This window comes from Daphnia carinata, chromosome 1, assembly GCF_022539665.2.
Source record: "Daphnia carinata strain CSIRO-1 chromosome 1, CSIRO_AGI_Dcar_HiC_V3, whole genome shotgun sequence".
NCBI classification, from domain to species: domain Eukaryota; kingdom Metazoa; phylum Arthropoda; class Branchiopoda; order Diplostraca; family Daphniidae; genus Daphnia; species Daphnia carinata.
The window spans coordinates 14279056-14304939 of record NC_081331.1 but is presented as its reverse complement, the minus strand read 5'-3'; the positions used below and the strand labels follow the sequence as shown (position 1 = coordinate 14304939).

The following is a 25884-nucleotide window of genomic DNA, read 5'->3' as shown; positions in this document are numbered from 1 at the left end:
CGGATAAAATTTCTCGTAATGACTTTTGCGTCCACAAGAGGCGCCTTAAACCGTGGCTCCTCGGACAGTTTTTTTTTCAGGCATATTTTTAGATTGGCTTAACGCGTGTAGTCTGCTGTCTACCTTTACTCGCTAGATAGACCGTCCTCGCTACATTTTACTTCTTGACCTCTCTATATAATCTTATTTGTTTCATTCTGTTCTACATTTTTTCTGTCCAGGGTCACAAGGTAAGTGTTTTCTTGTATTCCTAGTGTGATTACTTTAAACTATGGTTTTGTTTAACAGTGTGAAAGACATTTTGCCAGAGTGTCCACAAGCTGGTGGGGGCGGCGGTAGTGGTCCGCTGACGTCACAAAGTAAGATGAAAATATCGAAACATGTGTTCGAACTTAACTTCTTGGTGCTTTTTATAGTATGGGGAAGGGGGACATTTCTCGAAGGATTGTCCACAAGAGGGTCGCGGCGGTGGTGGAAGTCGTACCTCCCATGACATAAACAGAAAAAAAAAAAAACATAATTTTTAGTGCTCATTTTTAATGAAGAAGAGGGCAATATAGCAAGGGATTTTCCTCAAGGAGGAAGCATTGGTGGCAGCAACTGTTACGATGTAAACACCAATTATATCTTCACAAAACTATTTTATGTTCCAGTGTTCATTGTTTTACTCCTAGTGTAGTGAAGCTGACCACACCTCGAAAGGCTGCCCGAATCTCTTCAGTGAATTGACGGAAGATGGAAAGCCACATGAGCAATACATTCCAGAAGCTGTGACATGTGATGAAAAGGAACTGTTTAAGGGCATTGTCTATGTGGGACGCTTTAACAATTTTGATAAAGTCGTCCTCCATGTAAGCCATTTCTCGAAACTGTATTTTTAAAAAAATATCTATTGTGTTTGCTCTAGGCTACAGGAAAAGATGTACTTCAATACATAACATCATTCGAAGAAGCCGGCCTGCGTCAACTACTACTTCAAAACATTAAGAATTCTGGCTACATAAAACCAACACCTGTTCAGAAAGCTTCCGTTGTAGTTATTCTTGCCAAAAGAGGTTTAATTGCTTGTGTGGTCACGGGCTCCGGAAAACGGTAATCCAACTAATTAACGCTGTGTAATTTTGAAACCTTGATGCCCTCGTACTGACTTGATTCGAATGGGCGGGTATGAACTGGGTAAGTTGAAGTAAAAGTAATGTTGAGTGGGCACGCCGGTGATTGCGACTACTAAAAGGTCCAATTGCATCTAAGATACTCAACAAACCCTTCGTGATATTCGTTGATTAAGTCATCTAAAATTTTACATTTTTTCATGTAGGCGGCGTACTTGGTACCGGTTATGAACATATTGTTAGAACAAAGTGTTGTTGGTGCGTCTCATGCCATGGGGCAAAAGCCAGAAGTTGTAATTGTCGCACCCACTCGTGAATTGGCCATTCAAATTCACCGCGAGACGTGTAAATTCTCCTACAGTTAGGTTTTAAAGTCTGTGATTACATATGGAGGAACTCTCACGAGCCATCAGCGGTCAAATCTTCAAGCTGGGTGCAATATTTTTGTCGCGACCGCGGTGCGATTCAATGATTTTCTCGACCGTGAAGTATTTGACTTCTTGGGAGTCAGGTTTTAAATTTTGGACGAAGCTGATCGAATGCTTGATATGGGTTTCGGTCCCAATGTTGAAAAAAATTGTCAATCATCCAACGATGCATCCGAAAGTATGTCCTCGATGGCTTTTGAGTATGAGATTTGATTGATGTAATACTATTTGTTTCTCTGTAAGGAATCCGTCGCGTTTGTATGTTTTCGGCTACATTCCCAGATGAAGTGCAAGAGCTGGCTGCGACGTACATGGAAGACTACATATTCGTCACAACAGGCATTGTCGATGGCACCAATCCGGGTGTTGAACAGCTGTTTTTTTTTTTTCAGCGCCCGAAAAGAGATAAGAGAGCTAAGCTGATCGAAGTTTTACAAGATCTCGGTGGTGCCAAGACTATCCTTTTTGTCAACAGCAAAAAGACCGCGGATTTCGCCGCTGCATTCTCGTGCAATAACAACTTACAAGTAAGAATCAGAACTGTTGGAATTGGGCAAAGTGTCTTAACTTTAAATGTTTAGTCTACAAGCATCCATGGTGAGCGTAAACGAAAAACGTAAATGTCTCTTCTGAAGCTTCTGACAGAAGAATATGCTCGCAATCAACTCACGAATCATGTAAGGTATGAACTATATATATGAATTAAGAGTTTTTATGCCTAATGGTGTTTTACTGTCTTATTATAGATGAACAATAAATTTTGATCTGAAAAGGTTTCTTGTTTGGGGCAAGGTCCTGAATAAATTATTATGTTTGGATACACTACATGGAATTTCCATACTTCATTCAGATTCTCGTTTAAAAACGGTATTAAATTTTTCATAAATTGAAGTGCATATCTGGGCTCCCTTCCTTTCCGTAGCCCCGTTTCCCCTTGACTCGTAATAAGCCCGTAGGGGGTCATGCCCCTACTGTACGGTATATATAAAAACAACATATACCGAGGTTTGGAGGGCTCTGGCCGGAAAGGGGACGTGGGGTGCCGCTTAGTCCGATGATGTGTTCACGGAGGGCGATGTGGCTACCCACAAATCCGAACTAAAGGTTAATCGCTCCTGTAAAAATGTTCCAAATCTTCAGCTCTTCTTCCGGCTTCTCTTAGCCAATCACCGGGTAATCTCCCCGGTGGGTCAACAAGGCAGTGTCTCCCCCTGCCTGGGTTGACGGCAACTTTTGAAAGGGCTATTGTGCCTTTTTAAAGTTGCAAAAATAATTGTAATGTGCAGAGAATTGTCAATAAAAATTTTTTTATAAAATATTTTATCCAAAATTTGTTTCTTTCATTGTCTGTGTTAGCCGTGTTCACACATTACATTTATCAACTTTTTTTTTTTTCTTCGCATTATTTGTTTTTGTCACCTTTGATGGTAAGCATTGTTTCCATTGGTTTATCGTTTATCTGTAAGTATTCAATTATTGTTTATTACACTCTTTGAATTTTTCCACTTAGATTCAAGGAACAACATGTAATATCTGGATATTTTTTGAAGCAATTTTGTACTTTGTTTACCCGTATGGGAACCGATCCCCAGACATTCAGCGTGCAACGCCGATGCTCTAACATTGAGCCACGAGATATATCTAAATGTTTTATTATCGCATATTATATGTTATCGTCTAGGATGTTTATGCAGTCTTTCACAAATATATGTTTATCTTTCTATTTCTTATATAAGGTTCATAACTCTGTGGTAGAGCCTTCAGTTGCGATACCTGTTACCCTGGGATCAAACCTCAGTAGATGTGTAAAAATGAAGTAGAATAAATGTAGAAGAGTATATTGCAGAATTGCATTTCCTTTTTATTCTAAGTGTAAATGCAAGTCCACAAGTAACTAGAAAAAAGCCAACTTGACATCATATGATTCATGGCTCATTGGTAGAGCATCGGCGCGGTATGCCGAACATCCAGGGTTCGATCCCTGGATAATAATAGAATACTAACATATAAACGATAAACCAATGGAAACAATGCTTACCATCAAAGGTGACGAAAACAAATAATGCGAAGAAAAAAAAAAGTTGATAAATGTAATGTGTGAACACGGCTAACACAGACAATGAAAGAAACAAATTTTGGATAAAATATTTTATAAAAAAATTTTTATTGACAATTCTCTGCACATTACAATTATTTTTGCAACTTTAAAAAGGCACAATAGCCCTTTCAAAAGTTGTCGTCAACCCAGGCAGGGGGAGACACTGCCTTGTTGACCCACCGGGGAGATTACCCGGTGGTTGGCTAAGAGAAGCCGGAAGAAGAGCTGAAGATTTGGAACATTTTTACAGGAGCGATTAACCTTTAGTTCGGATTTGTGGGTAGCCACATCGCCCTCCGTGAACACATCATCGGACTAAGCGGCACCCCACGTCCCCTTTCCGGCCAGAGCCCTCCAAACCTCGGTATATGTTGTTTTTATATATACCGTACAGTAGGGGCATGACCCCCTACGGGCTTATTACGAGTCAAGGGGAAACGGGGCTTCAGAAAAGAAGGGAGCCCAGATATGCACTTCAATTTTTTTAATATCAAATACCGTCTGGGGAATCCGAATTAAGTACAGAAATGTCATGTCATCCATCCAATCAATACAATTTATTCAGTGTCTTGCCCCAACCAAGAATTTTTTCAGATCCAATGTTACTATTAACCTATATTGAGAAAAGAAAAACAACACCGTTAAACATATCAACTGTTGATCATGTAACTTACATGACTCATAGATTCAACTTCTGGTGGAAGCTTGGGGAAGGACATACAAATTGCAGATTAATATCATTGTATAAGGCTCTTGAATGATAAACTAGCACCTGTACAATGTTGCATTGTTGATAGTTGTGTTCCCAGTACATGAAAATCCTTTCCTATTGGATAAATTTTTTTTTGGTAGATTAGACCTGGTTGGCAAAAAGGAGGAGAAATTCTTCGTCACAAATTCAAAATTATTTGAAGAAAAATCCTTTCATACCTAAAGAGTCCATGTATGATGTTCATCTCTGCAATGGCAGCAAAATTAAAACATCTTTAGGGCCATTTAAGTACCCAGTTTCCCCAACACTCTGAACGTAAAGGAGAAGTTGTTCTTTAGACAGAGAAGCAGAATTATTTGAGGTTTCTAGCTGTGACAGAACTATAAAGGATTGCTGTTGTACTGGATTTATTAACACAAGATGGTACTTCTCATTAGACAATGTGCATACTCTATTACTTTACCTCACCTTAATGGTAATGCACTTTCTGTGTTTTTTCATCTGTAGGCTGACTCTTGCATCCTGTAACACTTCCAGACTTGATTTGATCCCCCATTAAATTCTGTGAATGCAAAATAATAGCATTAAAAATACTTTTTCAATAGACATAAAACCAAAAAGTACCTAATCCATGTTTCATGTTGAACTGGTGCCATATCTTGGTTTCCGTACCACACCCATTTTCGGCCCAAATACGGTCCCACAATTGTTCACTTCCTTCACTGCATGGGCTTATTACTAACGATTCTTTTTGTGCAGCACTAACAGAATTTAAATTTAACACACTGTCAGGTGGTAGACTGAATAACTAAACAATAAATACTTGTTTGTTAAAATTCTATACTTATTTTGAATTCTTATTTGAAAAGTTTAGGTACCTGACTGTGTTCGCCTAATGCCAATTCATCCTCATGTTCAGTTAGATTTGAATTTGGAAAAACCTCCTTCACTGTTTGGAAACTGTTCCGTTCCAATTTGTTCTTTTCCCCTAGCTGAGCTTGTAGACTCAAACTTTGAGCTACAAAACACAAATGAATAAAAGCAAATAAATAGAATCATGATGTATTAGGCCTTACCATCCTTAGCTTTGCTGTTATCTAATATTTTGTGCTGTTGCAATAATTGAGCCTGCAGGTCCATAAGTTGATCTAATAAACAATAATTAATAATTCAAAACAAATATAATAATGTTTATACTTACCATCCTTTTGTTGTATTATCTTATCCATTTTTCAATTGTTCCTCCAGCCACGCGTTATTCTCCATCCACGCTACTGAACTAACTGCGAATGGCATCCAATGGACTGAAATTGTCTACGCCAGTAATAGCGAGTCTGAGCGGTAGATGGCTACGTGTCGGAAAAAAAGAAAAAAGTGCGATTTTTTATTTTTTTTTCCGCCATTTTTTTTTTTTTTTTATGTAAAACGGATTGCCATATAATAACGTATATATATGGCAATCCGTTTTACCCCCCCCCCCTAAAAAAAATATAAGCGTTTTTTCTGTTTTTCTGCTATCGCCATCTAACGGTCAGATTTTTAGTTAATTCTCTATATACATTGACCTAATATTTCTGCTTCGTCGCGCTGCTCCTAATATGGTGTGTTTGCAAGGACTTCCTTCGGTGAAAATGAGTAATGCCAGTAGAAACTCTTCATTTCTTCACAAAAAAGTTTGCTTAAGAAAAAAACAAGACTTCTTTGGATTGAAAATGATACATCTGTGAGTATACATATGACTTTCGTTATTTAGATATTAATAAAACTCACTATCGAAAAAAAAATATATTCTTTTTTTAAAACAATTTTTACGATGTTCTATGTGACACCAAGACATGGCAGACATGGATTGGATAATATGGTTACTTGAACACTGGATTTGCAAATGCAGAACAGCTGATTTATGTTTCACATGTCAGTTGGAGATTTTCCGGGCAAAATTTCTAGTAACTCAGCATTTGGTACCATCTTTACTAAAATATTAAACAGTATCCTGCATGTCTCATTAAGAAAGATTTAAATCCTTCTATAGATTGACACATCAATGAGGAAGGTTCAGTTTAGTTCATCATATTGTAGTTTCACCCCATCTGTCATTTGTACCAATTGTAGATATTGTCCATAACAAGTCTTCATGCTTGTATTCTTGCCAGTGGTGCTGATACTTTTTTTTATCACAACTGCTTGTTTCAGCTGTTCTAAGTATTGAAGCATTACTTATGCAAGTACTTAGAGAGGGCTGCCCATTACAAAAGAAGAGCTTATCGTGGTATGTTATGAAATAAATAGATTTTTAAAGAAAGAAAACTTTAACCTCTCCTGTTCCTCATAGATGCTGTGATGGTATGTTTGCAAAACTGGAAAAAAATTCTGTGCTATGGTGGCCTTAAGTATGTGCTCAACATTTTGAAAAATGTGAACAGCAAAAACAGTTGGTCAGAATTTCAAACGTCAACGGTACTTATTTCTGGAAAATCAATTAATCTACATCCTGATTTTCTGCTGTTCCATCAGTCACTATGCAGTGTGTTTGGACAACCTAAGCATTCTTGAATCAGACTGCTTCAGCTTATATCGAAGATGTATTGCTTGTCATGCCCGGTGACCAACTTCACAGGACTATGTTGTAAGTTAGTATCACTTTACAAAGCCAAATAGGTGTAACAAAATGCAATTTAGTAATTTTTTATACAGAATTATTTTACTGCTTTGTTTTTTGTTGTACATTGTACAGAAAATTTAGATTACATGCCTAGTATGAAAGAGATCAAGTATATTACCGAAATTGGCTATCTCAATTCGCGACTTCCGAACTCATCCTCAGTCTGTCATTCTGATGCAGGGGTCCTGAAAGAAGTTGGAACGTTTTGAACCGTCTCAGCCAGTAAGTCTGTCTTTTTTTGTGCCTGGAAACCCATGATTATAACTAATTAAAATGCCATTTATTGTGTTTTTTGCATAGGTATTAGAAAATAGGTAGTCGCTTAATGATTAGTTTCTTCGCTGCCCGTCAACTTACCATCCAAGCATGCACTATGTCTGTCAAACCATTAGCTGAATACAGTTAATACCAGTAGTTCACCAAAACAAGAGGTAAAGAAGGATTGCACCGATCCTTATTGAATATATATTGATAGGCAAACGTTTAAAAATTGATTCATGTTTCGTTTTCTTTAAATAGGTTAAGAATCATACTGAATCAAAAGAGGTATCTAGTCGAACCAAATTTCATAATGATAACGGTTGGAAGCCCGAAGGAATTTTTGAAAAATGCTTCCTGCCCATTACCTTCAGTCGTTGCTGCGGCCGGAAAACAAAGTATTAAAATTTATATAAATTGAAGTGTATATCTGGGCTCCCTTCTTTTCTGTGGCCCCGTTTCCCTTTGATTTTTAATAAGCCCGTAGGGGGTCATGCCCCTACTGTGATCAGCAGTAACGGTTGTGAGTGCGCTGTCTGGAAAGGGGACGTGGGGGTCCTCATGGTCCGATGATATCATTGGAGGGCTATGGGGCTACCCAAAAATCCGAATTAACAGTTAATCGCTCACGTAAAAGCTTGTCCGCAACCTTCGCTCTTCTTCCGGCTTCTCTTAGCCACGCACCGGGTAATCTCCCCGGTGAGTCAAACTGAGGTAGTGTCTCCCCCTACCTTGGTTGACAGCAACTTTGAAATCGGCTATTTTGCCTTTCAAAGTTGCAAGTCTTTAAATTGTGCCGAATACTGTCAATACAAATTCTTTACAAAAAAATATTTACAGATATTGTCTTTTTTACTGTCGTGCTGTTGCACTGCACTGTTCACATTTCCTTATTTATTACACATACATTTCCTTATTGATGTCGCTATGTCAATTTATGGACGTATACATTACATTTTCAGTTTTTGCTATTCCCAATCATGGGACTATATTTCGTTGTTAGACAGATTATGGAACGATGCACTTTAATCTCACTTCATGGAGATTCTACAACTTTATGTGCATTACTGATATTGAATAGTATACATACATTGTATATCAGATTTGACATTTTGAGGTACACATATTTATTTTCATTTTGACTCTCTAGGGGACTGAACCCTTGATCTCTGACGTGCGACGCCGATGCTCAACCATAGAGCCATGAGTCTTGTAAATTAAATAACTATTTTTCCATGTCTTTTGAAGGAAATCTATTTGCACTTGTAATAATATTGTTGTGCGTCCCAACGCAATTTAATATTTCCGTCTCGGAATGTCACCTATAAATACAATAGAGTGATTCATTTTTCGTACAAAGAAATATTGTCTACAGTGGCAACCGTAATTCAATCCTCTGGCACATTGGATCCAGACGTGACTCGAACTCTTGATTCTCGATTCCCGTAGTCAGACGCTCTACCTCAGAGCTATTAATATTATTTAATTTCCTGTACCGTGCTAATACGATACAGCATAACGTAAAACAAGAAGTCGGGCTTATTTTTCAACCTGACTATACATCAGATGGCCGTGCGTGATAAGGTTATAATAATAGTATGTGGTATATCTTCATGCTATGATCTATATTTACCAGGTATACCTTCCCATTAGCGTGATACATAATGCTAGTAGTCTCTGTTAACGAAGTAGAGTCAAAAGTATATCAATTCGCGCGATCAACCAACAGTAAAATAACAAAACAAGCACGAAAGAAGCTTCTACACCATTTCATATATGATCGAAATGCTTAAAGTGTTTGGCATATTAATGTTCATTTTTTAGTTTTTGCGAAGTTGAAAAAAAATTTACCGGAAGTGACCGGAAGTAGCCTATATCTCCAGAAATACTGGGCCCACAACAAAACGAATATGATTTTCGTGATCCTCGTAAAATTTAGGGTGTGTCTGACCTATTTTGACCTGTTTTTGGCGAAAAGTCCAATTTGGCCAAAATCGTGGTTTTTCCTGAACTATAGTTCAGGGAAATTTGCGATTTTTGACGATTTTCGGGTATTTCCTACTGACACATGCATTCGACCCCAAATTTCACGAGGATTACGAAAATGTGGTTCTTTTTTCATTCAGACCAACAGATAGTGAGTTATTAGGCATTTTCAAACCGGAAGTTGTACTGAAAGTTAAAATTTCGAAAATGTAAAAAATGAACTATGTTCTCCTTCACAACTTACAAAAGATCTGCGTAGTTTCAAATGTAAACTATAGTAAATGAACATAACATGGCCTTTCAAAGTTCTTAAAGTTCAGGTTTCAGGTACGACCTGTATACCACTTCAAATCACTACCACACACATAATAATCGAAGCAAATGTTTTAAAACCATCCCCTTAATTTTGTAGTCATCAGAATTAAGGGGATAGGTGAACAGATATGGTTATTACCAGACAGAAGTAAATGGGTGATCCTATTCTTGCAGAATATTAGCAAATACCACATCTCCAAGAATGTCTCGTAAATAAGTTACAATTGATTCACAAAGTAATAAAATCATGCAACAAACCACGACATGTGCAAAGTACACAACAGAACCCATCTGTTACTTGCAACTCCACTACTGGATATGTTTACTAACAAAAGAAGAATAAGATTAACATGTTGCAAATGTAAAAGTAGTAAATTATCATCTTAATAATCCTGAAAATTGGCTTTTGGTTGTAAACACAAAAACCATCGATTTTCACCAAATATCATGCACAGTTCTGCTTGTAACACTGGCTTTACCCAGAATGATACAACATGAGACCTGGTTTTCCAAAAGTATGTTAATATTACCTCATGCTAAGCCCAAGTGCAACGGCTGACATTTCGTTTCGGTAATGAAGCAGTGCAATATTTGCACATCGATATAGGGGTGGAGGTAAAAACAAAAAAAAAAAAAAACAGAAATAACGATACCGTTCAGACGAGGGAAACTCAAATACACGTTGTCAACGTAAAAACAAAGTAAATAATGAGAATCACATGACAACAAAAAATAACAATAGTTCCATTTCACACGCTAGAGGCTGATGAATCTGCACCGCCATCTAATGGAAATACTGTTTGGCCAGGTTTTAAAATAAGCCCGACAAAATAAGCATCGCACTAGCGCTGTACCGTACTGGCGCGCTAGCATTGCGTGAAATACTCGGTGTATTTCAAAAACAATTAACTTCATTAAAAAAATATCAACTTATTCGGAATCAGCATTCAATTTTAAGGATACCCTGTGATATTCAGATAATTCCGATGAGTGTCAGTTTTTTCAGAAAAAAAATTTAAGCCCGACCGAGAAAAGTCGGGCTTATTTAGTTGGACTTATTTAGTCGGGCTTAAAATTTTTTTTCGGTCAGTGTATGTAGAGAATTAACTAGAAATGTGACCGGTAGATGGCGATAGCAGTAAAACAGAAAAAAGGCCAATATTTTTCATTTTTATTTTGGGTAAAACGGATTGCCATAAGGTTGACTATAACATAATTTTTGGTTAGTTTACGTATACGTTATTACACTATTTTTGTTTTGTTTTTGTTTCTCTCGAGAATGAGAAGTGCGCCATTTCATCTACGTTATTTTAGACAACTTCTATTCACAGTCGCCGTTTCCCGATGGAAAACTAAATTGATTGGTGGAAAAGTCGGGCTTACTTTGTCGCGTTTATTTTCCGACATAAATATTATGACCTTATGCTAGGGCGCCAGTACGCTACAGCGCTAGCGCGATGCTGCATATTCGGCGTATTTCCGAAATGGTTGTCTGAATGAATAAAATAACAATTTTATCGGTATCAGCATTCAATTTTGAGTATATCCTGTGATTTTCAACGTATACCGACGAATGCCGGTTTTTGCAGGAAAAATTTTTAAGCCCGACTAAATAAACCCGACTACATATATTGTTACGGTTTTTTCATTTACTCATACACAGACAAAGACATTACAACAAAGGAATACAAAATACACACAACATATACTATTTACAAATACACATACACTATACGCGAAGGGAAGCCAGCAGTCTTGCAGAGCTCCTTCTGAAGGACTTACGCGAGGGCGGCCAGCTAATAGCAGAGCCCACTATTAGCGTCCTATCGGACATCGAGCCAAATCCCGACTCTCAGTCTGAATAAAAGAGAGGCCAGAGGTCGACTAAGGTTCGACCTAACCTCTAGGGGTGGAAAGGTCTCTAAGGGAGGTCTCTAAGGAAAGGTCTCTAAGGGAGACAAGCATGGTAATAAATCAAACACAAGATGGCAGCACTTGAAACAGACAACAGAGGGCAACAGTTACAACAATATAAGCCCGACTTTTTTATTTTTGCACGAATATTCGGTGTAATTCAAAAACGGCTAACTTGAAAAGAAAACGAATGGCTTTTTTTGAATGAGCGTTAAATTTTGATTATATTGTGTGATTTTCATCGAATTCCAAGAGATTTTATTTTTGGCCGATTTTGACAAAAGTGAGAAGGCTATAGCCTTCTCACTTTTTCATTTTTGGCTAAAGGATTCATGATTTCGATTTAGAATTGAATGCTAATCACGAAAATCACATTTATTTTTCAATTGGCCTTATAGTTTTTTAACTAAACGTCAAAAACACAAGGCCGGGCTGATTTTTTCGGCCTATTATTATGCCTATATCTTATTTTTGGCCAAATCTCAAATTTGGCTCGATATCATTTCAGAATTGTATGCAAATCATAGAATGAAAATGAATCACCAGAATGGCAACCATTTCGGCCACAAACATTTAAGTCGACATTCTCCTCCTGAGGGAAACTGCAGTCGGATTAATAATCCTTTTTAAATTGGCCAACCATGTCGTGTCTGTATATTAAAACAGTAGTGAAATTGTCGGTTGAGGTGAGACGAATATAGTAATTTCTTTCATAATTTTTATTTGCATTTTTTTCTTACGTTGAGCACTTGAAAATACAAAACAGATTTAAATACTACCATTTTATCGATGCCTATACATAAAATCGTCTAACAATTTTTTTACTGAAACAATATCTTGCGGTAAAAAATTATCTTTCGACTGCCTCTTCTTATTTTCTTTTGCGAATCTCTTCCTCTTGATTATTCTATTTGTTGCATAGCCGATTGTAAGAGCTTAGTCGGCAAATTTGTGTGCAAGAGTAACAACGAAAACCACGGAAAACATAGAAAAGAAGAAAAAATCAAAAAAGCGATAATTACCCGCGATATACCAATGGCAATCATCTTGGCTACAAACATTTAAGTCGACATTCTCCTCCTGGCGGAAACTGCAGTCGGATTAATAATTTAATCAATCTACGAACGTTTATTTCACATGTCATATGAATTTATTCGGTTGGTTGTATCATTCAAAAAATAACTTTACGAAATATGATAAATATACGAAATTTGAGATTTAATAATTAAATAAATTTTGCAAAAATGCGTTTTTAAATGCGACTAGATAACGAAAAAGTTAGGTCAATAAGACTAGGTCAAAGTTAGACGAGTCATTGCGCAATTAAATCTATAACAACTTTCTCATCCTCAGGAAATCTCGCTATCAATTCCGCGTTAGGGACGTACCTGCGGCCGTCGAATCGTTCAAAGTATCCGTTGCCTATGAAATCAGATCCCAGCTGCTCGTGAGCGAGATCGGGATCATGATGAAGCTCCAAAGTTTCTAAAAATCAATTGGGAGAAAAAGGTAACGCAGACGGAATACATTACGATTTCTTTAATAATAGCACCGTGAGCCGTGTAATGAGATAAGCTTACCTTCAGCAACGTTTAATCCGATAAAACCACTGGGGGCATTTTTTATCAAAATGTGGTAGTATGCCTGATGCTGAACGCTCTTCGCCTTCCTTCTTCTAACAGTCTTCCATTGACCGGCTTTTTGGAAATTTGGGCTCCACGAAACAATGACGCAAGGTTGGCTGTGGTTGGTGTAAAATACGGGCATTGATTTAAATTCCATGATGAGGCCGACTGCATATTTTAATGTTGGAGGCCGGTTACAAACAAATTTCTGACAGAAATTAAAATAGAGTTAAACATTTCGCAAAAGCTAGTCAAGATAATATAGATTTTTTACCGCCGCAATGATTAATATTTGTTGTCTCCACACCTTTTCCGTGCACTTCTTAATCATCTGATGACCCTGAAGCCCCACAGACTTTTTTAAAAACAATAAAATTAATGATAGGGTTTTTAAGTTGATTACATAAGTGCACATACCTGAAGGAGTTGAGCTGCGTCGTCCATCTGGAGGTTTAAAGCTAAGCAGAGGTTTGCATATTCTAGGACTAAATTCCTTTCTTGAGGTGAAATAATAATAGCAAGTCGAATGAGGAGTCTACTATCGTTGTCTCTTCCTTTGCCAGTAAAGTTGAGAAACGATCCCCAATGATTCCGCAATTGTTCTAACATTGTGCTCATCATTTGCTGAAACACTTGCTGAGCTGAGGAAGCTGGTTGACCCATGGCGGCTTGATAACAATGGCACGGCTTTAAAGACTCGTATATTTCGGCACAAACGTCAATGTAGTAGATTCTGTCTGCATCCACTTCCCTTTTCAAACAATAGTGTTTAAACAGAATAATTGAGTTTTTTCCCACTGGTCAAATGTAATTAATTTTAAAGAAAGAAATGTATTACCCTGGATATTTGCTCCATCGTAGAAGTAAATTCCTTTCTCCGTGAAATGAACGTTCTCCATAAATTACAATTTGTAATGGAACACCAAGTTTCCTGGCAACTTCCTGGAAGATTATTGTTATAAGCATATGACAGCCACGCTTCGTTTCAAGCACCTAGTATGTAAAATACAAGAAACAATACAGCTATTTCAATGAACGTAGGAATAAATAAACCAAACGTACTGTACCTCTGCGATGGAGCAATAATGATCGAGAGACAACCCGTAAATAGGAGATAGTTTAAAGCCTATTTCACGAAACATAACCAGATGAATCACGTCGAGGATTTCTTTGGCTTTTTCCAATGAATCACATGCTTCGGCGGTTGGAAATGAAAATTTTGCATCACACACCGTAGAAATGGTAAGCTTCTTTACTCTTTCGGTGAGGTCATCAATGGCTCGTCTTATGTCACTTCGACTGGTTTGTTTAAGCATGCCCAGCTCAAACCACTGGGAAATCAGTGCAGCACCTTCTACTAGGGATTTCTGGGATTCCGGTCGTGCCATCAAATCTTGTAATTTATGTTCTATCACACGGCTTTTGACTTTGGTTAAGACATCCCTGGCATAGTATTGTGTTGTCAAATTTTCATTGCTAATTGATAACCAAATAATGCTTGCTTAAATAATAATACTGCCATGTAACGGTTAAACAACTAAAGATACTTACATGGTACTAGCCATAAGCTCAAGTTCATGTTGGACACATTCAGGAATGGGATGTTGACCCGTAATCAACTTATCTGCTGCACTCAAAGGACTCTGGTTTAAAGGGTAACACTGAAAAGACATTTCTTGCAGTGTGTTGTTAACTTCTTTGGCTGCTTTTATTGCAAGAGCTACCCTTTCATACCAAATCCTTTCATTTCTCTCTTGGCATTGAATTGGAATTTGAGGCCATCTAGAAAAAGCAAGATATCCATTGTACAGGAAAAGTTGCATTCTATGCTAAGATTAATCACCTTGTACTGAACTTCAGTCTCCACAACTCGTTCGAATTTCGAATAAAACGATATAAAGTATGGCAGGAAAACATCAAACTCTGCAAATCGAAAATAGTAATTTCTGCATATGAAAGTATGTGGCGTATTAAAATTTCTTCGGGTAATTGATTGAGACTCATTTCAGGAGAATGTATGGCATGGCACCCGAGCATTGAACGAACTGAATCTCTGGGTTTCGAATTTGTCTGTTATGCGGAATGCTTTACGTTGCCAGATCTCGAACGTTTAATTTAAATTTCAAATATTTAAATTAGCAAGATATCGTTAATCGCTAGTTCATTATCTAATATTATCAAAAAAAAAATAGCTAACTAATTTATTGCTATCTTGTATGAAACAAAACAAAAAATCTATTTTGAAATAACTGGAACGAATAAACGTACTGCTCCCTGGAAAATAATAAAAACACAGTCCAAACTATTTACCTCTATTTGGACAACAAGTTTAACTGGGTTATAAGATTACAGGAAAGATAAAGAGTTGGTAGCTGCCAAAGCTTGGCACAGTTAATAATGTCACTATTAACACTTGAACGAGAATGGTTTGTACGCAGTCACAAAAATAATTCCATTATCCAAGTTGCTGAAAATATGGATAGGCAAGCAGCAACAGCTCTGAGATTTAAATGACAAGAATGTTTGCAACATTCATACTACAGACCAAGTCTGGCACACTTAAAACGATTCAAAGAAGAAACTCAAACGCAGTACGTTAAAGAAAGGTAAACAGTCACTAGAACGTGTTGAGTTCTAAAATTATTCCGAGCTGGCAGAGGCGATTGACTTGTGACAGGCAATGTGACTCGCTTGACAGTCGTGCATCGCAGCCGACGTATTTTGCTCATCATTCCCACATGTCCAGTTATGGCAAAACGGGCAAAAGTGTAAAGGGTTTCCCTTGGAACATACAACACACAGAATTTCGAAAATTTTTTTCTTTTTCTTACCATCCGATTGTGAATTAGTCTTCACATCCTGTTTAGGAACTTGTTTGATAACATAACCATTCTTCTTGACAGCCCGAAAACACGGTAAGCGAATTTCGGAACTCTCCGCTTTTTGACCATTTTTCAAAGCGACAGTGAATTCTTTTAAATGAGACATTGCGTAACGAGCTAAGGCTATACAATAATAAGCATCGGGAATGTGAACGGCATCAGGAGGACTACAAGAAAGATATTTCACATAGGCATTAACGACTTCCGAATCCGGTTTAGCCTTGCTCAATCGAAGTAGATGTGCCCGATCGTACAACCAGTCTGAATGCACAAACATCTGCAGAGCTACATCAATGGAGCGTAGAGCTCTTCGGTAGTCTCCCATATCGCCATACACGCGGGCCAAGGAGTGATGGAAATCGGGAACAGATGGATCAAGCTTAACGCACTGAACAGCCAACCAAAGTTTGTTTTCAATGGATAAACATCTGTCTGAGCTGATTAACACATGATAGGCTTCAGCATTGGCTTCATTATTCTTCAGCATTTCTTCCGCTGCATCTGCAAACATTGAGGTATCAATGATGGGATAATCCCATTGTCTGCTAGCTGTAAAAGAGCAAGCTAAAATGAGTAAGATAAAATATAGGAGTGATATCATTTACCTTCTCGCAGCATTTTCAGTGATTGCACAGTCTGATTGCTAAGCAGCAATTTTTGTGCTTCCATGATAAGTCCATGAGCAAGAAAAAAAGATTGGGCTTGAAATGAATGATTTTTAGCTCTTTTCATCATCATGGGCATCCACACTTCAATATCCGGCTTCAACAATGAGATTGCTTCTTTTGCCGGATAACGAGTATTAAATTGGATGGCGGATTTAAGAAGTTCATCGAATTCATCAAACTCAAAGCGAGTATGAGATGTGAATCGTGCAAGTCTTTTATGAAGGCTGATTCCTTTGCTGTTGATACTGTTCGCCCACTCAAATTGAGCCAAAGATTCGGCTTGTCTCACAATCACATCGACCCATCTAACGGTCCTCATGTTCTTCGGTTTAAAACCTTGGGCACAGGCCTTAAAGAGCCATTTTTTGGCTAATGGTTCATGTCGAGTGCATCCATCGCCATATATCAACTGGCGCCCGAATAGGTACTGAGCTTCAACCATACCTTTCTCAGCAGTAAATTGGAGAAGAGGAAATGCTTCACAAGATCTCTCTTTTCTCAATAATAGTTTCGCTAGCAACAAACTGGCGTTTATATGACAAGCTGCAGCAGCTTTTCTGAGGTGTTTCTCCGCTTCGATATGATCTTGAACAAATCCATTATCGCCGTAAAAATAGTCACGACCCAATTGGTAGAAGTCGGTCTGCTTTGATGTTATTGGTTGACATGGTATGAATCCAGAAGATACCTCCGACAAAAGACGTCTGTATTCCTCGCACTTTGGATCGAGCTCAACGGCATCTTGAGCATCTTCTAACGCCAATTGAAATTTTGATAAATGAAGTTCACATTTCGCTCGACAAGAGTAAAGAATTCCTTTTTCAGAATTTAAACCAATTGCTTGACTAAATCGAACCAGAGCTAATTTCCATTCATTCATTTCAAAGTAATGCTTTCCTTCTTCTTCCAACTTGATCCAGCCTTCTTTCCTGTTCAAATTAATCATAGTAGCATTTTGTATTGGAGGTTGATGAGGTAGCCGCATGCGAATTTCTTGTTCGATATCTTTACGCTTAATCGAAGAAGCCATTCTAGCTAAACATTCTAAGTCATGTTGATGACGATTAATGTCGAAAGATTCTTCATCAAGTTGTGCCAACTGGGGTTGAATCCCGAGAGCTCGCTGGAAAACTTTCTTGTATTTTGACGAATTTCCCGGTACGAAATACGTCGACCACTTGGCCAGCATAACATCCACAAGTTGATGGAACAGAACCTTTGTCTTATCGACACCTTCAGATGGACGACGTTCTTGAATATATTCGTTTAAAGCACCAGATAAAAGCCGCATTGACGTCAGTATATCGTTATCGGGATTGAACAGCTGTTGTTGGACAGCTACACCGTTGGTCACACGCATTTTTCCTAAATAAAATGTCAAGAAATTACTCAGGTTTAGAATTGATTGCTTAAATATAAGATTAGGAATACAGCAAGAAAACTGACGGTGGTTGGCAAACCTATATTGTGGGGGGGATTTTGTGGTGATGTCTTACGACGACTGTTGAAAAGAGATTACAACAAAAAATTATCTCAACAAACACATTCATGGACAAGTTCCTTGAGCTAAGCAACTAGCTAACTTATAAGGTGGCATATCAGAAGGGAACTGTAGAGGATTCTGAATTTTAAATTTTTTGCAAGTTGTTGAAAGTTTAAGCTGAGCTCGTTCCACGAGGTGTTTGAAGCTTACTTACGATTTATCAACTTACGTAGATGATTAGCCCCAAACCCCTATGGAGAAAAGAAATAATCTTATACAGTAAATAGGTAGTAAAAGAGGATTACAATTAGAATAGTAATACAAACCGCCTTAAAGCCAAATTCCCAAAAGTATCCTCACAGATGCACATTCACTGTGCTTCCAACATATGCTCGTCATTAAGCCCAGATAGTGTTTGCTGAAAAAACTAGTCCGAAAATCGCTAACCCTGTCGGCCATCTCGCGACATGATAATCAACATTCCCAATAATTTTTTCTTTGAATTATGTTGGCTACGAGACAAATTTTGGCAACGTCGAAGCATGAAGTAAGATGAAAGGGAGAGCGCACGGAAGAGTTTAGCTCCAAAATGGAAGAACAGTTATTGGCCCAAATGCTCCACAAAATTTGAAAAAAACTCATGAAATGGAACTTTCTAAACCTTAAATTCGTAAAAGAGCCGAGGTTTTTATAACTGTTTTTAAAAATAAAAAAAATCTTTAAAAATTTGACACCAGGATGCACTAGGAGTGAAAGCGCTGTTGCCATTAACTATTATTTGGCCAAGGTCATACGTGAAGCAAAGTGTTCTTTTCTGGCGCGAAACAAGATCACCAGTAGGACATGCTGCGGAGAGCGGGAAAACTTCTTAGTTGAGCTGACGATTTTGAGTCATCGACATCGTTTTCCTGTTTCGGAAACCAAATGTGACTCCCCGCGCTTTGTTAAACTGCCCCGAAACGCTACGGAACTAGAAGTTCGAAAAGTATCTGGCTAAAGAAGTTACTTACCCAAAGATTTTTGTTCGCCACGTGTTCTTCAAGCAGGTTGGAATATCTTTGGTATAGAGTAATGATTTTATATTAGAACCGTGTTTAAAGTTTGTTGAGGAATATTTTATGAGTAACATTGTATGCCACTTCAAATGATAAGGTAACTAAGTGTTTTTGTAAAATGTTAAATTTTTAACTCTGATTTTCGTTGTCTTTGCATAAATGACTTTAGTATTGCCAGGAAAGAAAGTTGTAAAGCCATGTTGAAGCTGTAGAAGTACACTGCTACGAACAAATCCAACAGAAGAATAAACTGACTGCTGTTAAACTATTCAAAGGAAACCACAGGTAGCTATATTTTCTCTAAATTCAAATAATTTTGTACAGTAGTGACAGACTAGTTCCCGTTTGGCTCAAGTAGGATGTCCAATGCATTACTAGATTTTAGATGGTAAGAATTTTGTCACTTCTATTTGGTATGTAAGCACCTTAATGAGGATAGGCCCATTGTTTCTAATTACAACCTTCCATATAAAGGCCACTGGATTATACTCCTTTTTAATTCTCGATCTTGAAGAATCATCTAATTGATGTCAAGACACTTATCATTCTTTGCGCAAAGAGAAAATGGTTGTAATGTTGACATTCAACCAATTTCACTAACTGGGAACCTGGTGTGCACTTAAAATAGGTTTTTGTTTTCTTTCATGTAATTCTTTGACTAGTGTTGCAAATTACAATTCTGCCGTTGGTATTCTTGACATTTGCAGTTGAAAATGCTCACTTATCCATCATGTATTTTTCTGGTAATTGAATTTGTATTTTTGAAAACGGTTTAGGCATTGCGACGCAATTATTCATTCATCCGGATGATCTGAGCGAAACTGTAACTGGCTCTTCGATCACAATGTGGCAAGATGTGCCCGCCATTGGACGCGCTTCTTAGCGTTTGGATGAAAGTTAGTTTTCTTTTTTAAAATATTAACTCCATATATCTTTGCCCAAATATGAAAAAATGAAATCAAGTATAGAAAAGTCTTAATTAGTTATAAACAACCGAGAAATAGCCTAGGAATCGTTCAACTTAAAAAAAACTGAACGTATTAAATTAACAAATTTATCAGATAATGTAAAATCAGGTTAAGGCGAAGTTCAATTTATTAGCCGAAATACGACTGACATGCGATTTAAATGCATTTATTTCAGAACTGTGAATCTCTTGTCATGCTGACCGAGCACTTTTTCTATTTGTTGCGAAAATGAGAATTAAACCTTTGTTTCTGTTTGTTTAGAACTTGTAAAAGTCATGCGTAGCTTGGTCTTGTCGTTGCCTTCCAAACATTTATAAAACAAAACGCGTTTTTACAGTAGAGTTTCCGTGGTGAAAGCCTTCGGCAATATACAGGCTGTGTTTTCAGAGCGTAGTAGACGTCTTTCAGCCTTTATTATTTGTGCAAGTCATGCTGACGATGCACCCCTTGCAAGTACGCCTGAATGCTGAGTAACTTGTCAAGTTCTGGCAGTAGGAAGTCGTAGTAAAACAAACAAAAACAATTGAATTGTATTACAGTAAACATTCCACGCATCGCGTAAAGTATTAAAGAAAAAAAAAGAGGTTGATAAGTGTTCTAACGGTATCTTGCTGAACTAGGATGCTTTCCTAGAGTGGACGAAAACCAAGCGTTGGCCATATACGTATATTATACGTCTTCGGTCGACTAGCCCAAACAGATACAGCTGTTTTATTAGTTGCATCTTTTCCCAAGCAGTTGTCAAAATTCTTTCAAAAACATTTGTAGTAACTGAACCAGTCGCTATAATTCACGTACTTGCTGTCGTAATCGTAACGACTTTTCTTCCGTCAGACATGATTTCAAAATGCGTGGGAATTATGTTTTCCTCTGCTTCAATACCTTTTCGCATCGAGAAAATTTTTTTGTGGGTTAGAGGAACTGTCGACGACCTCGACCGGACACGTACGTCTTGACCGTGAAACTTCCTTATTGTTTGGGCATTCTTCCAACAAACTCTCGTTGTATTTTGACTTACATACCACGCGTCTTCCCTACACTAATTGACGGGTGTTGGAATGCGTTCAATAACAGATGCATAAAGATGTAGATATGAAAAGGACATTGAGCTACTGATAAAAAGCAGTTGCGTTTTGCTATTTTACTTGTTGAGTTGGCCATCTATTTTTTGCTTTGTGCATTAATTTTTTTCATCTCATTTCTATTCGCGTCACGAGTTTAAGCTTTAAATCGTTTTGGTTCTTTTTATCCTGAAAATTTCTATACATTGCATTGACTTTGATTGAGAAAGGCTGACGATCAGACTTCCCCCTTTTATTATTTCCAAATCAAGCAATGAGGCCGATTGCGAATGATACCGGAAGAAGAATGTCGTTTTAGGCTGTTGTGGTTTTTTCACTATACTTACCTTGCCCGCAAAGTTTTGTACGTCTTGTAAGCACGTCTCCATTTACCATGTTCTACCAGCCTGTTTTTGTAGGTTAAACTATTACTCGTTAACTTCCGCCTACTAGCTAATGATAACATATTGCTCAACATAACTTCCAATGTACGTCGCTGTTTAGTTTTTACTATATTATGGTTTTAACTTAATACCACAGAACATATATTCGTGCATGAATATATGCCAGATTACTTTCCACTGTTTGAAAGTAATTTCAATTATAAGTAGTTGGTCTTTAGAGCTTTTTTGTAAAAAATTGCAAGTCATTTTCCATATCAGATGTGATCAGAAGAATCCGCTACCAAATAACGGGAATTTTTCGCACCTGTTGCGTCACAATCTATTCAATAACAGAGGCTTTTTCTTCACGTAATTGGTCATTTGTACTTGTGTGGCGCATCGAAACACAATTCTAAGGTGAAATCATTGTGCATTCCCTCGAGGCGCTAGCATTTTTATGTGTCCCATAGAATAGTTGGATTTAAAGGAAGAGCCTTAAAGGCTCGATTCCAAGCTCTCACCATGTTCAGTCCCGATTTCAATTTTAGCGTGTGCAGGTTGTGCCTTTTACAACGCATAGACTTGAATTCCGTATCCAGGCCTTATTTTTTTATGGGTGACGTACCGCTAAGAAAAAGTGCAACGTGATTGTGAACTGACGGCATGGTTTTGAATCGACTTACGTTTTGTTGGTTTGCGTTAGTGACCATCCTTTTAAGTGACGTTAGTTACAGTTCAATTGGACGCGTTCGGGATGTGTTCAAGGCCAACATGGTGTTGAAAAATTGGCGAAGAAAAGCGGAAGAACAACGTGTTAGGTTGTTTGATAGACTTCCTCAGAATATTGAGTCGAAATTTACGACAGTAAATTTATTTTTTTTTTTTACTGGTGGATGTTACGTAATCCATTTTTTATTGTTTTATTATTATTATTCTGTTTCATGGATATATGCAGCCGCAAGTCATCGCTCACCGTGGATATCCATCCGAGACTCATCACGTAACTACAGATGATGGGTAATGATTTGAATTATTGTGTTTTACCACTTAATTGAAAATTTACAATTCAAATATTCACGCAGATATATCCTGGAAATTCATCGAATCCCACCTAAAGGTACTGCCAAGAAAGTGGTGTTTTTGCAGCACGGCGTAATGCAGTCATCCGGCACTTGGTTGGTTAATCCTTCCAGCCGTTCACTTGGTAATACATTTAAATATTAAAAATTACGTTAAGATCTGAAAACTGTTACAGGACTGGGCTCATTTATTCGTCAAATCGAATGCAACGTTTCGCTTTTTTTTTGTGAGCATATCGTTTAATGTGTTGGTCCCGTTTTCGGTCGGCTGGTCTGTGAGGGAAAAACGGGAGTTTAAAGAGACCGGAAAAGGCCAATGCCAAATACCAGGTAGAGGTACTGTGCCACTGTGTTAGCAACACAGTGAACACGTAACTGCTCCCGCTTTTACAAATATTTTCCCACCACCAAGTTATTTTTTAATACCGTTTCAAGTGTAGTTGCTGCAACGATCAGTTTAAAAGAATGCATTGCGGATCAGCTTCAACTCGAATTCACCTTTGTCGTCAACACCTCCCTACAGCAATGTTTAAAATGGCTGCTGTCTAGCCTCAAGGAAAGGCATAAAATGATCCGTCCCAAAGAAAAACATCTTGAGATTTCTGTTTAAAAACTGGCAGATAAAATTGCATTTTTAAAATAGTGTAAAGGCGTAACCTTTAATTTCGATTGTTTCGTGAGGTGAAAGAACGCCCACCAGTAGGAATAACCTGAATACAGAAACCCTTCCTACCAAGTTAATTTTTAACCGCAGTGTTCAAGTCGTTTTTAAATGTCAACATACTTTTCCCTTGTAACTGAATTTACAACTTGTTTTCTACCCTTAGCAATACTGTTGGCAGAACAGTCATACGACGTATGGATGGGTAATTTCCGAGGCAACAAGTATTCAAGAAAACATACTACCCTTGACCCACATTCTCGCGATTACTGGAAATTCAGGTAATTTAATGTATTGCGTCTAATCGGAATAATAACATCTTAATCGTATCATGTTGTGAACACTTAGCTGGGACCAAATAGGAAATTATGACATTCCTTCGGTAATCAACTATATACTGATGAAAACGGGCCAATCAAAATTGTCTTACATAGGACATTCGCTAGGATGTGGAGTATTCTTCATCGCAATGATCAAGCATCCACAGCTCAATGCAAAAATTGAACTGATGGTAAGAGATCCTTTTCTTTTTTTTTGTTAGTGTTAATGTCTATGAACTTTGTTACCTAATCGCTAGATTGCTCTGTCACCGCTTTCATCATTTGCTAATTTCAACGCCATCTTTCGGGTTTTAACTCCATACACTCAGCCCATCGAGGTATTTTATTTGGCAATAGAATAAGATTTACTACAACATTTTTGATCAATTTTCACGTTTGAAATATATTTTTTTATATCTAGAGTTTCCTTAGATTTCTTGGCACTCGTGTTCTGTTTGATAGTGAGATTGCCGGAGATCGTTTGTTTGACATCGCATGCGAACAAACTTATAGCCAAGCGCGATTCTGCAGAGACGTGTTCATTTTAGTTTGTGGGCCCAATCGCAAAAACCTTGATCCCGTAAGTTCCATAGACATTCTATTTTTTTTTAAATGTTATTTAACATTTGCAAATCATTCAGGCTTTGATCCCATTGATGAACGCAAATTTTATGACTGGAACTTCGGTGGCTGTCATAGCTCAATTTGCTCAAAATTATAATGCAGGTATAATGAGATAAGCCACACTACATGCGATGTGATTTCTTACCTGGATTACCCCTATGCATAGGTGAGATATTCCAGGCTTACGATTACGGCACGGAGGGCAATCTTCAAAATTACGGTTCAACGAAACCATTTGAGTATGATCTGAGAAAAATCACAGCTCCGGTAATATCCGTGTACAGTTGGAATAAGCTTAAAAGAATTGCTCATTAATTGTAATTTTATTTTTTACGAGAACAGATTTATGTCTTTTCAGGCGCAGTTGACAAAATCGTTACAGCAAAGGTATCCATTATTTTCACGTTTATGATGGGCTGCTAATAGAAGTTTGAAATATCTAAATCGATTGTTTAGGATGTCGATTGGCTGCTGACTAAGCTAACGAACTTGAAGGGATCTACTCGTTTCCAGGAATACAATCATTTGGATTTCATATGGGTCAGTCATTTGGCAATTTTATTTTTATTTGGCCGTATTAATTGTGTATTTTGAAACAGGGGACAGATGTCAAAGAGAAGCTTTATGACAAAGTCTTGGAGCTTTTGTCTTCCTAATGTTTATTAAGCCAAAACTGCTCATCAACTGATCAATAGTTTGCCTTTGCAAAATCATGTTATTTTAATATTCATATTTATTAATAAAAAAAAAGTTTCTGATTGTTTTAATGAAGACAGGTATTAAAAGCAGCAGGAAAACGCCAATCTTTTGAAGATTTTTTTATTCAAAAATGGAATAATTACGTTAAATTTTCTAATGTTGGACTCTGGATTATTTAGGCCTAAGTCGACGCGTAATTTAATCATCCCGTATAATTTTTATGACTGTTGGTACGAATGTTTTGGGAAGTATGTATCATGGTATTTTTGCCTAAAACCTATACTTAAGAAGGTAATTTTTAACTGACATTTTGAAAAATTTCTCAGCTGCATTTTGATATTTTGGTCAATCGCCGTGCACTTGCCTCTAGGATACCGTGAACTTTCGAACGTGAATAATTCTTTTCTTTGGTTAGGCAACTCTAGGTGATTTTCCCTAGAGCCTGTGATACTGCCTGTATACAGTTAAAAATGGTATAGAAATCCAGGTGCATGCATCGATCCAATGCGGACGTCATCGGACTGTACATCATCACCTGCAGCTATGGAATAGTAGGGTTAACTCTGCAATGTTGCAACGAACCTTACTCGTCCTACGCACTGTGCTCAACAAATGTCCCCTTTCACCTGCTGATGATTTTCTTCTTCTTCAGGTGTTGCCAGGCAGCCGTCAAATAGCTGTGCATACTTTAGGTGGTTCATGGTTACTTGCGGCTTTCGCAAAAAAAATTCGTCACGTCCTCATTTCAGTTGAAAGGTAACTACCAATATCGTATCAATATGTGCCCATATTCATTCTTTTATGCACAAATTATTTAACTTTTTTACTTTGGATTTCTATGTGAACAACAATCGGAAGCTGCAATGTACGATCGTATTACTCATCCAATTG

The 25884-nt window shown here is 37.6% G+C and overlaps 3 protein-coding genes and 2 long non-coding RNA genes across 8 annotated transcripts; 3 read left to right on the top strand and 2 right to left on the bottom strand.

Annotated features, from left to right (window-relative positions):
• Positions 1 to 117: 117 nt before the first annotated feature.
• On the top strand, positions 118 to 1080 carry LOC130691535 (uncharacterized). The gene is made up of 5 exons (XR_009421538.1): positions 118 to 230; positions 289 to 359; positions 417 to 610; positions 675 to 851; positions 908 to 1080. It is a non-coding gene; the product is annotated as an uncharacterized LOC130691535 (long non-coding RNA).
• A 5632-nt stretch (positions 1081 to 6712) lies between these two features.
• On the top strand, positions 6713 to 7228 carry LOC132088370 (uncharacterized). The gene is made up of 3 exons (XR_009421883.1): positions 6713 to 6785; positions 6865 to 6976; positions 7085 to 7228. It is a non-coding gene; the product is annotated as an uncharacterized LOC132088370 (long non-coding RNA).
• A 5043-nt stretch (positions 7229 to 12271) lies between these two features.
• Positions 12272 to 15138, bottom strand: LOC130691330 (F-box only protein 21-like). 2 transcript variants are annotated; one of them, XM_057514259.2, is made up of 9 exons: positions 14954 to 15138; positions 14662 to 14892; positions 14178 to 14586; positions 13949 to 14103; positions 13528 to 13861; positions 13385 to 13465; positions 13066 to 13318; positions 12874 to 12970; positions 12272 to 12420 (listed from the first exon to the last, which is right to left on the bottom strand). In XM_057514259.2, exons 1-9 carry the CDS (start codon positions 15112 to 15114, stop codon positions 12393 to 12395), a joined length of 1749 nt encoding a protein of 582 aa, XP_057370242.1. In that variant the 5' UTR covers positions 15115 to 15138; the 3' UTR covers positions 12272 to 12392. The 2 variants fall into 2 exon arrangements, with proteins under 2 accessions (XP_057370242.1, XP_057370240.1); XM_057514257.2 differs by lacking the exon at positions 12272 to 12420 and having other exon boundaries at positions 12651 to 12970.
• A 268-nt stretch (positions 15139 to 15406) lies between these two features.
• Positions 15407 to 18076, bottom strand: LOC130691210 (uncharacterized). Of its 2 annotated transcripts, none has more exons than XM_059497558.1 (2): positions 16598 to 18076; positions 15407 to 16556 (listed from the first exon to the last, which is right to left on the bottom strand). In XM_059497558.1, the coding sequence occupies exons 1-2, from the start codon at positions 18018 to 18020 to the stop codon at positions 15751 to 15753; spliced, it is 2229 nt and encodes a 742-aa protein (XP_059353541.1). In that variant the 5' UTR covers positions 18021 to 18076; the 3' UTR covers positions 15407 to 15750. The 2 variants fall into 2 exon arrangements, with proteins under 2 accessions (XP_059353541.1, XP_057370099.1); XM_057514116.2 differs by having other exon boundaries at positions 15407 to 16541; positions 16598 to 18068.
• Positions 18077 to 19080: 1004 nt separating this feature from the next.
• On the top strand, positions 19081 to 25027 carry LOC130691205 (lipase member N-like). 2 transcript variants are annotated; one of them, XM_057514113.2, is made up of 14 exons: positions 19081 to 19295; positions 19368 to 19483; positions 19975 to 20094; positions 22566 to 22627; positions 22693 to 22814; positions 23517 to 23631; positions 23699 to 23861; positions 23928 to 24008; positions 24092 to 24250; positions 24312 to 24396; positions 24461 to 24561; positions 24637 to 24681; positions 24751 to 24834; positions 24894 to 25027. In XM_057514113.2, exons 3-14 carry the CDS (start codon positions 20053 to 20055, stop codon positions 24948 to 24950), a joined length of 1116 nt encoding a protein of 371 aa, XP_057370096.1. In that variant the 5' UTR covers positions 19081 to 19295; positions 19368 to 19483; positions 19975 to 20052; the 3' UTR covers positions 24951 to 25027. The 2 variants fall into 2 exon arrangements, with proteins under 2 accessions (XP_057370096.1, XP_057370094.1); XM_057514111.2 differs by lacking the exons at positions 19081 to 19295; positions 19368 to 19483; positions 19975 to 20094 and adding an exon at positions 22224 to 22474.
• The last annotated feature ends 857 nt before the right edge of the window (positions 25028 to 25884 follow it).